Source organism: Trachypithecus francoisi, unplaced genomic scaffold (assembly GCF_009764315.1).
Source record: "Trachypithecus francoisi isolate TF-2019V2 unplaced genomic scaffold, Tfra_2.0 Lachesis_group11, whole genome shotgun sequence".
Lineage (NCBI taxonomy): Eukaryota > Metazoa > Chordata > Mammalia > Primates > Cercopithecidae > Trachypithecus > Trachypithecus francoisi.
In genome coordinates this window covers 32707489-32722751 of record NW_022681456.1, presented here as the reverse complement: position 1 = coordinate 32722751, position 15263 = coordinate 32707489, and the positions used below count along the sequence as shown (strand labels likewise).

General features: G+C 39.1%; 1 protein-coding gene across 4 annotated transcripts in view; it reads left to right on the top strand.

Annotated features, from left to right (window-relative positions):
• Nucleotides 1-13544, top strand: part of NR1H4 (nuclear receptor subfamily 1 group H member 4) — an 85375-nt gene extending 71831 nt beyond the window's left edge. For 3 of the 4 annotated variants that reach the window (XM_033220917.1, XM_033220916.1, XM_033220915.1), the window contains 2 exons: nt 11555-11668; nt 12928-13541. In XM_033220917.1, the coding sequence (XP_033076808.1) occupies nt 11555-11668; nt 12928-13166 (353 nt within the window). In that variant the 3' untranslated portion in view covers nt 13167-13541. Of the gene's footprint in view, nt 1-11554; nt 11669-12927 lie in introns of all 4 variants that reach the window. The other variant, XM_033220918.1, reaches the window with a different exon arrangement.
• Nucleotides 13545-15263: the final 1719 nt, after the last annotated feature.

Below are 15263 nucleotides of genomic sequence, written 5' to 3'. Positions count from 1 at the left end.
GGAAGATCATTTCTACTAGAACCTGTATCTGTTTGCTTATTTTTTTTTTTTAACAAGCCTTTACTGAGTACTTCTATGGGATAAGTACACTGGTGGTACAAAGATGAATAAGATGAAGTCATAATCCTCAAGGACTTCATCTTCTAGGGGAAATATATATGAAAAGAATTAATCACAATAGATTTCATGCATAATTTAAGTTAGAGGTTTGGCTGCTGTAACAGAGACAAAAAATAAAGAGGGCTTAAACAACATGGAAATGTATTTTTATCTTATAATAGTCTGGGCATGAGGAGAATGGGAGTGATAGGGAATCTTCATAGTGTCCCTCTGTCATAGTTCTATCCATACAGATGGATGTCATGCTCATCCATCCACAGAGAGCTGACTTCATCTGCATGGTCCAGTATGGCTCCCCACCATTTTGGTAAAAACACATTCCAAGCCAGGCACGGTGGCTCACGCCTGTAATCCCAGCCCTTTGGGAGGCCAAGGTGGGTGGATCACGAGGTCACAAAATTGAGACCATCCTGGCTAACACAGCGAAACCTCATCCCTACTAAAAATACAAAAATTAGCCAGGCGTGGTGGCATGTGCCGGTAGTCCCAGCTACTTCGAAGGCTCAGGCAGGAGAATCGGTTGAACCTGGGAGGCAGAGGTTGTAATGAGCAGCGATAGCGCCACTGCACTCCAGCCTGGGCAACAGAGTGAGACTCCATCTCAAGAACAAGCAAACAAATAAACAAACAAAAACACATTCCAGCAAGTAGGGAGGGCAAAGAGGAAAAAGAATGGCACACCCTCCCTGTAAGTGAATAATCCTGAAGTGTTACACGTAACTTCTACTGGCATTCCATTGGCAAGAACTCAACTTCTTCATCACACCTTGAGACTCGAGACCTGTAAAGAGAACTACTAATGCAATAACTAGGTAAGACATGATGAGGGTCTTGCTGGTTAGAATACATATAATAAAAAAGAAAAAAACCTTGCTTGTAATTTCGTAAGTTTCAGAACTTGTGATACCTCAAGTTTCAGAAAAGCTCAACAATGAAGTTTTCCAGAATATGATCTGTGTAAATAAATATGCATGTTTCTAGTTTATAATAAGATACTTTCTCCAAATATCAACCATATATTGTGACAATAAAAAAATCCAAACTCACATGCTACTGAATATTTTATTATGTATAATGTTTTAATTTATTAATATTTATGAATTTCCTTCTCCCAGTGGATTTTCAGAACATTGCCTCTTCCACACGACACATAAAAACCTGATCTTGCAAGATGACCTTTCAGACTAACTTTTTATTCTTATGCTAATACAATTCATCCTTATTTCTATTGTACGTTTAATTCCAGAGTAACATAATGTCTCAAAGTTACTCTCTTTATGCCTACGGAACTCTTTAAAGAATATGATGTGAAATTTCTTTTCTTGTTCTTCAAATTCATACTCTTTTGTTTGCTATTATTAAATTCCAATCACATACACAAAGATAACTGTCTCTGAGATGCTTTTAATGAGAGTTAGAGTGTTTATTTATGTTAATTGAGGCTTTAGCACATATCTGATATAATTTGTGCTTGAGTCGTTTCTATACGATTCTAGTGCATCATTGATTTTATTCCTAATGTACCATTACTTACAAACTAGGGGTTTAAGTTGGAATTGTTAATAAAAATAGGAATAATCATAGTGTATAAAATATTATAGGACTGAAATAAGTTTTCTAACACTGAATGAATTTATATTTTGTTTTGTGGTTTTTTTTGAGACAAAGTTTTGTTCTTATCGCCCAGGCTGGAGTGCAATGGCACGATCTGGGCTCACTGCAACCTCCACCTCCTGGGTTCAGGCAATTCTCCAGCCTCAGCCTCCTGAGAAGCTGGGATTACAGGCGACGGCCAACATGTCCGGTTGATTTTTTGTATTTTTAGTAGAGATGGGGTTTCACCATGTTGGCCAGGCTGGTCTTAAACTCCTAAGCTCAGGTGATCTTTCTGCCTCAGCCTACCAAAGTGCTGGGATTACAGGTGTGAGCCACCGCACCTGGGGCAAGTTTGCATTTTTAACATTAAGGAAATTAGCGATAACCTCTCAGAAATCAAAGCAATTTGTTCTGTTCACTTCAAATATAAATAACCCCTGACATTTATAGCAGTTTTGGGCCTTTTTCCATCCTCACAAGAGACATAAATAAAATATTCAATTCAGTAAGAATTTACCAGTATGACAATATATCTCATGTTTTGCAATGTTTTGTTTTCACATGCATCATCCTGTTAGTGCTGCTCCCAATGACCCTCACTAGGTGAGTGTTACACTCCTATTTTATAGATGCAGAAATGAGCTTAGAGAGGCAAGATGACTTGCCCAAGGTCATACAACTAATCAAAAGCATGTGAGGAAATGAAGGCGGGTGTTCTAACTCACAGCCCAGCTCTCTTTCTATATGTGGCATCTGTCACTCACCAAGGCCTAATATTTGCCCAGTTATCTGCTAGCAGGGAACATAAAGTAAAACATGGCTTCTGCCCTTTGGTTGAGGGATAAAGTATAAGTAGCAGTTAGCAATTTCAAATTGCTTTAAGTCAGTGATCAAATGAATAGACAATGAAGTCAGAGAAAGGAGATAATCTTGTTAGAGTGATGAAGTTGTAGCCCTTAATAGTTCCAATACTAAAGTATACTGTGCTTATTTTTGTGATATGATTTCACTGCTTTAGCCTTTTCGGCTTACACAAAATGAAAACAGTTACCAGAACTGCATTTTCCAAAGATGCAAATCTAAGCTGATTATCAGTTCAGATACTGTCTTTGAGAGGAGTTGGAAATGTAAAGAAACAAATGATAGAATATTTATAAGAAGGATAAACGCTTAAGTTAAAATTTAGAAATCTTAACACCTCTACTTTTGCTTTTGAAAGTGGTCACATGATAACTTTTGCATGGGCAAATTTAGGACTCAAATTATAGGAAGAAACCTTCCTTGGATTAAGAGGAAACATTAAAGAAATACAAGCGAGGATATTTCCATTGCCCCTGGGCAGAATCCATTGTTCCTCAGCTGTATTTCCCGAGCTTTTTGTACTTACTCTGTTTTAGATATTATGTATTTATTTATGTCAAGTTGCCCCTTGATATCCATGGAGGACTGATTCCAAGATCTCTCTTGGATACCAGTTAATGGCTGCTTAAGTCCCTGATATAAAATGGTACAGCCTTTGTATATAACCTATGTACATCCTGTTGTATACTCTAAATCACCTCCAGATTACTTATAATACCAAAAACAATGTAAATGGTATGTAAATAACTGTTTCACTGTATTGTTTAGGGAATAATGACAAGAAAAAAGTCTGTACATGTTCATTACAGTTGCGATACTTTTCCCAAATATTTTTGATCTGTGGTTGGTTGAATCTAGGGATACAGAACCCACAAAGAGCTGACTGTATCTACTTCTTCCGTTAACCTGTTAACTGCCTGAGGACTTCATATTCCCAGATTCCCAGCACTAATATGGTGCCTGACACATAGCAGGAATATAAATATTGGTGAATTTTGTTGAGCTGAATCTGGAACTCGACAGTCCAAACTCTGGTAACCCCTAAGCCCTGGTGAGATCTAATTAGGCCGGATAGTTTTTAGCCACTAGGACTAATGGGAAGTGTATCATTTATTATATATTTTAAATTAAATATTTTATGTTTAAAGTAATTCTTTTTTGAATTGCTAGTTTAATGGTAGCTCTTTACTTAGGGCCAAAAGTATGGCACAAATGACTCCCTGGGGGAAAGTTTAGCAGTTGAAATAGAGGACATAGTCCAATCTCAGCACCGCAAGAATATATCCATTGTCTTAATGGCATCCCTTGTCCCCATGATATCTCACAACTATGTCACCTTCATTGTAAAGGACTACCAAAACATACTACTGCCTGATTTAACATGCATTTATTAATCTCCTATTATGTCTTCTGAAGGATGCTAATTATTAGAGATGCAGACGTGAATAAGAAATATCTGACCAGTCACAGTGACTCACTCCCATAATCCCAACACTTAAGGAGGCCGAGGTGGGAGGATTGCTTGACACCAGGAGTTCAAGACCAGACTGGAAAACATAGCAAGTCCCTGTCTCTACAAAAAATAAAGTATCTGGATGTGGTGGTGCACACCTGTAGTCCTAGCTACTCAAGACTGAGGCAGGAGAATTGCTTGAGCTACGCAGGAGAATTGTTTGAGCTCCCCAGGAGTCCGAGGCTGCAGTGGGCTATGATTGTGCCACTGCACTCCAGCCTGGTAGCAGAGCCAGAGTCTGTCATAAAAAAAACAAAACATCTATGAAGCACCCTTTATGGGTCAGGCAGCATGGCAGACACTGGAGATATAGTAACTGATTCCCACTCTTATAAAATGTGTATGGTATTTCACACTCCAGTGAAAAGGAGAGATGCGAATTGTGATAAGTTGCAATAGAATTGAAGCTAGACAAGAAAGGAACTAATTCTGCTTCTCTGTGACAGGGAAAGCTCCATAGAGGAAGCAAAATTTGAACTTGGCCTTGAAACATGGATGGGGTACCTTAGTCTAACAAGGATCCTGCCTTGTATTTCAGGAGAAAGCATGAAGACATAAAAAGTGTATCTCATTTGTTAGGGGAGCTGTCAGAATGCTCTTGGCTGATAGCTACAGAAAATAAACTCATCATGGCCTAAAAAATTATGAAAATGTCTTAACTCAAACAAGAAACCCAGAGGAAGAGTGACAGCAGAATTGGTTAATTTAGAAGCAGAATCCACCATTGGAAACACAGATCCTTCTCATCTTTCTGCTTCGCTGTCCTTGGCGTATTGGCCTTCCCCGCAGGCTGGTTCTCCTCCTAGTCATCTAATAGCCAAAGCAGTTCCAGGCACTATGTCCAGGCATAACACTGGTCAAAGGAAAAAGAAATGCTCTCTTCCTCAGTATGGAAATCTTTCTTAGGAACTTTCCAGTAGACTCCCCTTTAGTCTCATGGGCCCAAATTTCACTGCTGTCCCTAACTACACCAACCTCTGATGTAATGATGTGATGGAAATGAGACCAACCGTGGCTGGATCTTGGGCTGGAGCTGGGATTTGCTTTTACCATAGTGTATGGCCATGGGGCAGGGAGGGGAAAGGGAGCCTGTGTAGGCAACAAGCTGAGTCAGCTTTAGGAGCCTTAGATGAATCTGTGTCATTAGTTCCTAGGGAAACTATTGGGTTGCTGGGAGATTAGTTTGAAAGGAAAGCAGAAGGCAGGTGTAGCCTTGTGTGCCATGTCAGGGGTTTATACCTTGACCTCTGTGCTATGGGGTGATGTCATTTCTAGAAAAGTTTCAAGTTGCATGGTTTTAAGGAATTAGTATCGTTTTTAACCAGATGCTCAGTCCATCTTGAGGACGTCATCAGAATAAATCATATAGAGGTATTTAAGATACCAGGATACATGTCTTGTGTAATATGCATACTTGTAAATAACACACACATACACACACACACACACACCCCTGCTTAGTTTTTGTTCCCAGTTACGACTAGAAAGCTAATTAGGAAATAAAAGACTTTTAACATTTAAAACACCTAAAGCAGTATAGTGTTAATTCTATCATATGGTTATTCTCTCAAAGAATATTTCTGATTATTGAACATAATTTATTAATCACAGACCTCTTTTAACAAAAAGGGAAAACAAATAAGAAACAGGAGCAGAAACATGAAATTATTTTTGCATGTTCAGACTTTTCCATAGCAAAGTCTTTCGTGGTTAAGTTAGAAAATAGCCCCACCTTGTGACCAAAAATCAGCTAATTGGTCTTTCAAGCAAAAATGAAGCAAATTTTAAACAATTCTCTAGGAAGAAGAAGGAAGCAGGAAAACAGGAAAACGCTGTCCCCTTTAGGATGATGTTAGTGTTACATCTCTCATGTTAGAAATTGCTGGTTTAGTGCTCGCTTCAGCAGCACATATACTAAAATTAGAAATTGCTGGTTTACACGCCCTTTGTTTTTGTTGGCATGGTTAACTCTGACTGTTGCCTCTAATTCCAAAAGTAGATTTATATTTGTCTATCCTGTAGGAAAATTATTTTTTAACTCTCCCATTATTTCTTTTCTACATTTTCTCTATATTCACTCTTGGCTTTTACAACATGCACAAGATGAAATAATCATTTTAAAAGTTTAACCTTATTTTCCCCACATATTATCAATTGTAATTAGATAGCTAATGGAGGCAACATCTCTGGAGGGTGTATGGGGATTTAGAAAGGCAAATGAAATAGGAAATTTGGTAATCAAAGCAATTTTTTAAAATGTTAATATTTTCAAATCAGCTGTCTTGAATATCATCCCAAAATCTTCATGTACTATTTAATTTAATGGCATAGCCATAGATTACTATTTTAGGTAACCACAATTGATGAGTGTGGCCTCTGAATGCTGAAGAAAGCATAAAGATTGACATTTTTTTGAAGATGATAAAGAACAACCTTACCAAGAATATAGAGAACTTAGTGTAGCTTTAATACCTGGAAAAATACTGAGGCAAATCACCGATCAGCCAGTTTGTATTTATCCCCAGTAATTTGCAGAATTTGTTGGTTTTTAAAAACCAACATGGCTTTGTAAAGACAAAAGTTCACACGTTTAATCTAAGACTAAGATGAACTGAGATTAAGATGGACTAATGTGTTGATTCAGTTCTCTTGAATAATAATAGTAATAGCTACTATTATAATTATCTACTCTGACATTTTTTGAGGATTTACTATGAACCTGGCATTGTGCTAAGCACTCTCTATGTATCTCATGTGACACTACTATATATATTATATTACATGTGACAACATTTCACAGATGAGAAAATGAAGGCTTAAAGAGTTTAAGTAATGTCCCAAGACCAAGTCGTGGAGTTTGGTTTCAAACTCAGAGCTGGCTTATGACCTCTTAACCACTAGGTTTGCTGGAAGCCAGGACTGGTATTCTCCAGGCTCACATTCTCCAATCCTCTGCACTTTAAGTTGTATCTAGTTGGGTCATGGGTATTTAGTTCATTCTGTAACAGCTGGATAAAGGGCAATGTCCCACATGATGTAATCCCCAAATTGCTCAACAAAGACATTGTTGTTAATAGAGTCCACTGGGGTCAATTAAAGAATCAAAGTCAAAGGGGAGAAGAGGGTGGTATTTTGATCAGAGAGGAAAAGGGCAAGGATTTAATTTGGGAAGACTGTTTTTTAAAAAATATTTAAACATTTATTGTGCTCAAAATTTAAATAAATCCAAAAAATTAAATAAATCATGTAATTCTCTTTATAGGATGGGCGCGGTGGCTCCTGCCTGTAATCCCAGCACTTTGAGAGGCTGATGCGGGTGGATCACATGAGGTCGGGAGTTTGAGACCAGACTGACCAACATGGAGAAACCCTGTCTCTACTAAAAATACAAAATTAGCCGGGCGTGGTGGCGCATGCCTGTAATCCCAGCTACTTGGGAGGCTGAGGCAGGAGAATCGCTTGAACCTGGGAGGTGGAGGTTGCAGTGAATTGAGATCGCACCATTGCACTCCAGCCTGGGCAACAAGAGCAAAACTCCATCTCAAAAACAAACAAACAAACAAACAAAAAACACCTCTCTTTTAAAGTACAAAATAATTCATCACTTTCCTTTATTATTTGCCATTATTTCATCTGAATGTTTATAGCTAAGATTTTCTTTTTTTTTTTTTTCTTTTTTTTTTTTTTTTTTGAGACGGAGTCTCGCTCTGTCGCCCAGGCTGGAGTGCAGTGGCGGGATCTCAGCTCACTGCAAGCTCCGCCTCCCGGGTTCACGCCATTCTCCTGCCTCAGCCTCCTGAGTAGCTGGGACTACAGGCGCCCACCATCTCGCCCGGCTAGTTTCTTGTATTTTTTAGTAGAGACGGGGTTTCACTGTGTTAGCCAGGATGGTCTCGATCTCCTGACCTCGTGATCCGCCCCTCTCGGCCTCCCAAAGTTCTGGGATTACAGGCTTGAGCCACCGCGCCCGGCCAAGATTTTCTTAAAGTAGGTTACCCATGATTACAGCTGCCTGAGAGACCCGTCTCATGGCATGTATATATGTTTCATCAAAGGCAATTTGGAAATGTGCGCTGGATCAAGATTCAGAAAATGTAGACTTGGGTTTTCCATTTATTATGCTAGTAAACTTAGCTTACCTCTCTGAGCCTTACTTTCTCAAGTCCGAAATGGGGATAGTAATACAGGCTTATCAGTACTTCCTGCACAGGATTCTTGTACAGAATCAAATTTGTTTACGTATTTGAAAAATATGAAATACTGTATCCACGGAAAGGATGGGTGTAATTATTGAAAAGAAGAACTCGTAGCGTACTTCGGGATCTTTTACTACCATTTGCATCACTGTAAGATAGAGAAAATGAGAGCTGTGTCCATGCATGTTAGAAGTAATTTTTTTCCCTTTTGTATTCATTTTATTTTAATTTATTTTAATTTTATTTTAGATTTGGGAGGTGCATGTGCAGATTTGTTCCATGGTGCATTAATCTGTTTTGCATTGCTATAAAGGAATACCTGAGACTGGGTAATTTACAAAGGAAAGAGGCTTATTTGGTTCATGGTCCTGCAGGCTGTGCAAGCATGACACTAGCGTCTGCTCAGCTTCTGGGTAGGCCTCAGGGAACTTTTACTCGTGATGGAAGATGAAAGGGGAGCAGGCGTGTCACATGGTGAGACAGGGAGAAAGAGAGATACTAGGCTCTTTTAAACATTCATATTTCACAGTAACTAATAAAGTAAGAACTCATTCATTACCATGGGGAGGGCACTAAGCCATTCAGGAGGGGTCTGCTCCAGTGATCCAAACACCTTCCACCAGGCCCCACCTCCAACACTGGGGATTACATTTCAACATGAGATTTAGAGGTGACAAGCATCCAAACTATTTCACATGAATATATTGTGTAACGATGTGATTTGGACTTCTGGTGAATGCATCCATCATCCAAATCATGAACATTGTATCCAATAGGTAATCTTTCAACCCTCACCTTCCTCCCACCCTCCTGCCTTTTGGAGTTGCCAGTGTCTGTTATTTCCATTTGTATGTCCATGTGTACCCCTTTTTTAGTGAGGACATGCAGTATTTGATTTTCTGCTTCTGAGTTATTTCACTTATGATACTCTTCTAAAAGTGAGAATTTAGGCTTTCTAGTAAGTATACCGTTAGATGATAATTATACTCTTTAGTGTCTGAAATCAAAGTTTATTCTGATTTGCTCAGCCAAAGCTCTTTAACTCTGGATCTGGTTTGGAAGAAATGGAGCAGTCTATTTTCATCTGGACCAATCCTGGGAAACATCCTCATCTCAATTAATCCATAAGTCACATCACAGGTTTCTTTGTTTTGTTTTGTTTTTCTGTCACCATGATTCTCCATCCAATGGCTCTTGTGGAATAAAGCAATGCACAGAACAGGCACCAAGGTAATATTTATTGAATGCAGGAAGTGGCACTAATAAGTCTTTTTTTTTTTTGAGACAGCATCTTCGACTGGGTGTGGTGGCTCACGCCTATAATCCCAGCACTTTGGGATGCCAAGGCAGGTGGATCACAAGGTCAGAGGTTCAAGATCAGCCTGGCCAATATAGTGAAACCCTGTCTCTACCAAAAAAACAAAAAAAAAAAAAAAAAAAATTAGCCGGGCATGGTGGCACATGCCTGTAGTCCCAGATACTCAGGAGACTGAGGCAGGAGAATCACTTGAACCCAGGGTGTGGAGGTTGCAGTGAGCCGAGATCACGCCACTGCACTGCAGTCTGGGCAACAAGAGCGAGACTCCGTCTCAAAAAAAAAAAAAAAAGAGATAGCATCTCACTCTGTCACACAGACTGGAGTGCAGTAGCACAATCACAGCTTACCGCAGCCTCAACCTCCAGGCTCAAGTGATCCTCCCACCTCAGCCTCCTGAGTAGCTGGGACCACTGGCATGTGCCACTGCACCCAGCTAACTTTTGTAGTTTTTGTAGAGACAGGGTTTTGCCATGTTGCCCAGGCAAGTATCAAACTCCTGAGCTCAAGCAATCTTCCAGCCTTGGCCTCCCTAAGTGTTGGGATTATAGGCGTAAGCCACTGCACCTGGTTAGAAGTCTTCAATGACAAAGGGGAGTGAGCTAGATGATAGAGAAAAGGGATATTTCAAGTAGAGAGCACAACATGTACAAAAACTGGGCAATGTGAATTGTTTAGGGAACTACAGGTGGCCAAGGGTGGCTAGGGGAAATACAGTGTGATGGAGTGCAGCTTAGCCTTGCCACTGTCAGGACTTTGGAGCCTGCCAGCTTTGGTTTGAATCCTAGTTCCACCTCTCTCAGCCGAGTGTCTTTGGGCTAGTTATATAACCTCTCTGTATCTACCTCATGAGGTTTACAACTATTAAATGAATTATGGTATATTAAATGCTTAAAATATTGCATAATACATAATGACTACTCCTACTATTAATCTTCTTATTGTGAATAGTGAGATAGGCAGGGTACAGGTCCTAGAGGCTCCTACGTTAAAAGGAAGAAAATTAAAACTATATGCCTAAAGCCATGGGGAGGTTTAGATGGTTTTTGTAAGAAGTAGGGAGAAAGTGTGTGATTTGATTTTTAGAAAGGTCATTCCAGTACCTGGATAGAGGATGGATCAAAGGGAAACAAACTAAAGACAGAAAGGCCAGTGAGGAGGCAACTGTGGTAATCCAGATGAAGAGAGCTGGAAGCTTAAATTAAGTAAATGCCAGGTGCAATAAAGAGGCGAGGGAGCATCAGGTGAGAGTGAGCAGAAGTCACAGGCCTGGGTCCCTGAATCTCAGTTATCAGGCCTGGGGAGTTGGGTGGTGTGGATACCACTCACCAAGAATGGGAACTCCAGGAAAGAAGTGGATTTGGAGAACCATGGGGGAGCTTAGTTCTGTAGTACATGGTGTCTTTGATTTTGGACATACTGGGTTTGAAGAGAACAGCCAAGTACTGACACTTGGTAGGTAACGGCTTGGTGCTTCAGGAAGAGATCAGAACCCTTTGATAAGAGCACTGGCCCATGTAGAAATGAAGCTGTCTATACTTATGGACTGAAGAACCACCATTTTTTGTTAGTTGTTTAAGATGTGATCTCTGCCTTAATTATCGATAGTCATATTCAAAAGATTCACTAAATCCCATTTGGAAAATGGAGACGTTTTTGAAATTCTTTTGGCAATTCAGCAGCGTTATCATTGATTATTCAGTAGTGACTGAGACACTGCCAAAAGTAGACATACACTCATTGCTTTGGCTATGTTTTGAGAATTTTGTCAACTGATTGTCTTTGCAATGTCCTTCCTTTGGACATATAATAAAAATAATAAATATACAGTCATTATTTGAATGTGTGCATATAGTTGCAAAATTAGCATGTGTTTATATGGATAATGTGTTTCTAGTTTTACACTGTTTTGTCACTCAAAAATTTTATTATGACTGCAACTTTCCCCCATAGGTATCTCTGATGAATATATAACACCTATGTTTAGTTTTTATAAAAGTATTGGGGAACTGAAAATGACTCAAGAGGAGTATGCTCTGCTTACAGCAATCGTTATCCTCTCTCCAGGTAATTTCAGTGTTACATTTTAATTTTTATGCCATTTTTTTCAGTATACTAGAAATAACATTTATTGAAAAAAATCTGGAAGACACAGAAATATAAAGAAAAAGTAAAGTGGCCTATAATTCTACCATCCAAATAGAACCATTATTAACCTTTCAGTACATTTCTTCTCAGTCTTTTTTAAAAAATCACACTTATTCATTTAATAAATGTATATTGAACACCTACTATGTACTAACCATGGTGCTAAACCCTGGGGATGCAATAAGACACAGCTCCCATGCAACTTGCATTCTGGTAGGATGAGAAAGATAATAAATGAAGAAACAATAATATTTTTTCAGAAGGTGGTAAATGCTACAAAAAATGTAATGAGAATATAAAGAAAGAAAGTGGCACAAAAATGGTGTTTTAATTCGTGGTCACCGGAGGCTTTTCTAAGTGGGTGGCATTGGAGCAGGGATCTAAATGAAATTACATACTTTTTAACATAATAGGGAACTTTTTTCTGAGTTTATATTTCTTCAAAAGTCATTTCCCAAGTCATTAAAAATTTACATTGGTAAAGTTGTAATATGTGCTACGTATTCCATTGTATGTATATACAATCATTTACTTAATCTTTACCACATGTTTGTATATTCAGGATATTTCCAGTTTTTTTTTGTTGTTGAAAATGTTTTTTCAACAGTTTTTTGTTGTTGTTGAAATGAATACCTCTTTCCATATTTTTTTTCTATATTTTTGGGTTACGTTAATAATTTGGGAGTCGAATGATGCCATGTTCATGATTTGTAAAGCATAAAAACAACGCTAGCCTTAGACCATTTTTATACATTATATTGAGGCAGAAGCTAGTTGTTATTTTGCTTTACCATAAAAATTATGACTTGTGACTAAAAAGCTATTCAGCAGAACCTACTAAAGTTATGCATGGATATGTCCTATGACCCAGTCATTTCACTTCTGAGAATATACTCACCAGAAAGGATGCTGATGTCCACCCTACAGGTTATCTTTAGGGGTTTTGATTGGAAGGGGAATTAGGGAGGCTTCTGGGAAGCATTACGTGTGTTGTATCTTGATCTCATTATAATTACGTGTGTGTGTGCATAAAAATTCATCAGGTTGAACACTTAATTTTTACATTTTGTGTACAACATTTAACTTATACTTCAAAATAGTTAACGTTGCTATAATTATGCTGAATTAATGCTTTTCCACTTTTTAATTTTGTCATTTTATTTTAAACTTCAAAACAGATAGACAATATATAAAGGATAGAGAGGCAGTAGAGAAGCTTCAGGAGCCACTTCTTGATGTGCTACAAAAGTTGTGTAAGATTCACCAACCTGAAAATCCTCAACACTTTGCCTGTCTCCTGGGTCGCCTGACTGAATTACGGACATTCAATCATCACCATGCTGAGATGCTGATGTCATGGAGAGTAAACGATCACAAGTTTACCCCTCTTCTCTGTGAAATCTGGGACGTGCAGTGATGGGGATCACAGGGGAGGGGTCTAGCTCCTTTTTCTCTCTTATGATATTAATCTGAAGTATAACTTTCCTTTATTTCACTTGTACCCAGTTTCACTCAAGAAATCTTGATATTTATGTTGTAATTACGTGTATAACTTCCACAACTGTAAATATTGGGCTAGATAGAACGACTTTCTCTACATTGTGTTTTAAAAGGCTCCAGGGAATCCTGCATTCTAATTGGCAAGCCCTGCTTGCCTAATTAAATTGATGGTTACTTCAATTCTATCTGTTGAACTAGGGAAAATCTCATTTTGCTCTTCATCTTACCATATTGCTTATATTTTATTAAAGAGTTGTATTCAATTTTGGCAATAAAGCACACATAATGGCAACAGGCTTTTCTTTGGGAACAAAATTTGATAAATATACAAACTCATTTCTTTAAATGTTGAAAGACATCCTATTGAATCTGAGGGGGTAATTTACAGAAAGATACTGTCTCTCATTACGTCAATGGAACTTTTGTCACCCCCGGAAAAGTCCTGGTGAATTTGTAAAAGTCCTCTGATCATTTCCTTTTCTTTGAAGTTCAAAGAGAATAGCAAACAGAAAAGTTAACAATTTTCACATAAAATATTCCCTCAAGCAATCCTTTCCCCCATAGTTAGTCTTGAGGCAGGATTCACAAATTCAGTGTAGGCAGCTAACTGCAGTGATGGGACCTTCCCTTTCCTCTCTTAAAAGTGCTCCATTGGCTTCATTGTATCCAATCATCTTTCTGTTTTGTTTTGCTTTTGAAAACATTCCTACAGCTGGGTGCACAGCTGCTGTATACTTCCCCCAACAGGAATTAGTTCATTTCCTTCCTTCATTGTTACACTGTTGCATTCTTCTCCCCATTATCCTTTGGTGAATACAATAAAACACCTTCTATAAGTAATGGGCTTATATCTCCCTTTCTCCTAAAATTAGCCAAAGTGGAACATGATTAGCAAGCAGTTGTTTTGTATCAAAATACTAGGACAACCCTGGAATTCTAAAAATAACCAGTCAGTGGAAAACTCTGTTGAGGCTAGCATCAATTGGATTCTGATACAACGAAAATGTCTTGAGTTCCCAGTAAGTACAAGATTCATTTGCTAAACTCCATGGAGGATACAGAAATGATTAAGACCCAGTAACAAGAGCTGAGCCCAATGGCTCACACCTGTAATCCCAGCACTTTGGGAGCCTGAGGCTGGAGGATTGCTTGAGCCCGGGAGTTTGAGACCAGCTTGGGCAACATAGGGGAAACCCTGTCTCTACAAATAATAGAATAAAATCAGCCAGGGGCTGTGGCTTGCACCTGTGCTGGTCCCAGCAACTTGGGAGACTGAAGCAAGAGGACTGCTTGAGCCCCGGAGTTGGAGGCTGCATTGAGTCATGATCGCACCATTGCACTCCAGCCTGGGTAACAGAGCGACACCCTGTCTTCAAAAAAAGAAAAAGAACAAAACCCAGTAACTGCCTGGAGGGAGTTACAAAGGCTGCAGCGGAACTTGCCGTAGGCTTACCCTGGAACTTGGGAAGGTTTCACAGAGGAGATGGTACTTCTGCTGGACTTCAAGGGATAGCCCTGAATCAGTGGGTCCAGGTAGGAGGGAAGGGGTTCAAGGTGAAAGGGGTGGCAGGAGCAAAAGGAGAAAGGTGGTGAGTTGTACAGGTGTTAAAAGACCATACGTAATCTGGGGAGGGAGGGAGGATGCACAATCTCTTTCTAAATTTCAGTTTCACCATTGTGAAATGCAGAGATCAGCACTTATTGCATAAGGGAATTTGGCTTATTAATGAAGAGTAAGTGGGAAGTAGCAGGCCCACCAGGGAGAGGGTTGGTGAGGAAAGGACATTGAAGAAAGTGGTAAATTTCCGAATGCCTGAAAAGGTAGATCTAGTTTGGGGGAGCTGAGTACAGTTTGGTGTCTCTGGATCTCATGCCATCTGTGCAGACAGCAGTGAGAAATGATGCCGGAACTGGTGGGGCACTGCAGACAGAGAAAGAAGCTTAATCCTATAGGTCTGGATTTATTCAAGTGGTTAAGACCCTGTAACAGCAAACAATAATGCTCATCACATGG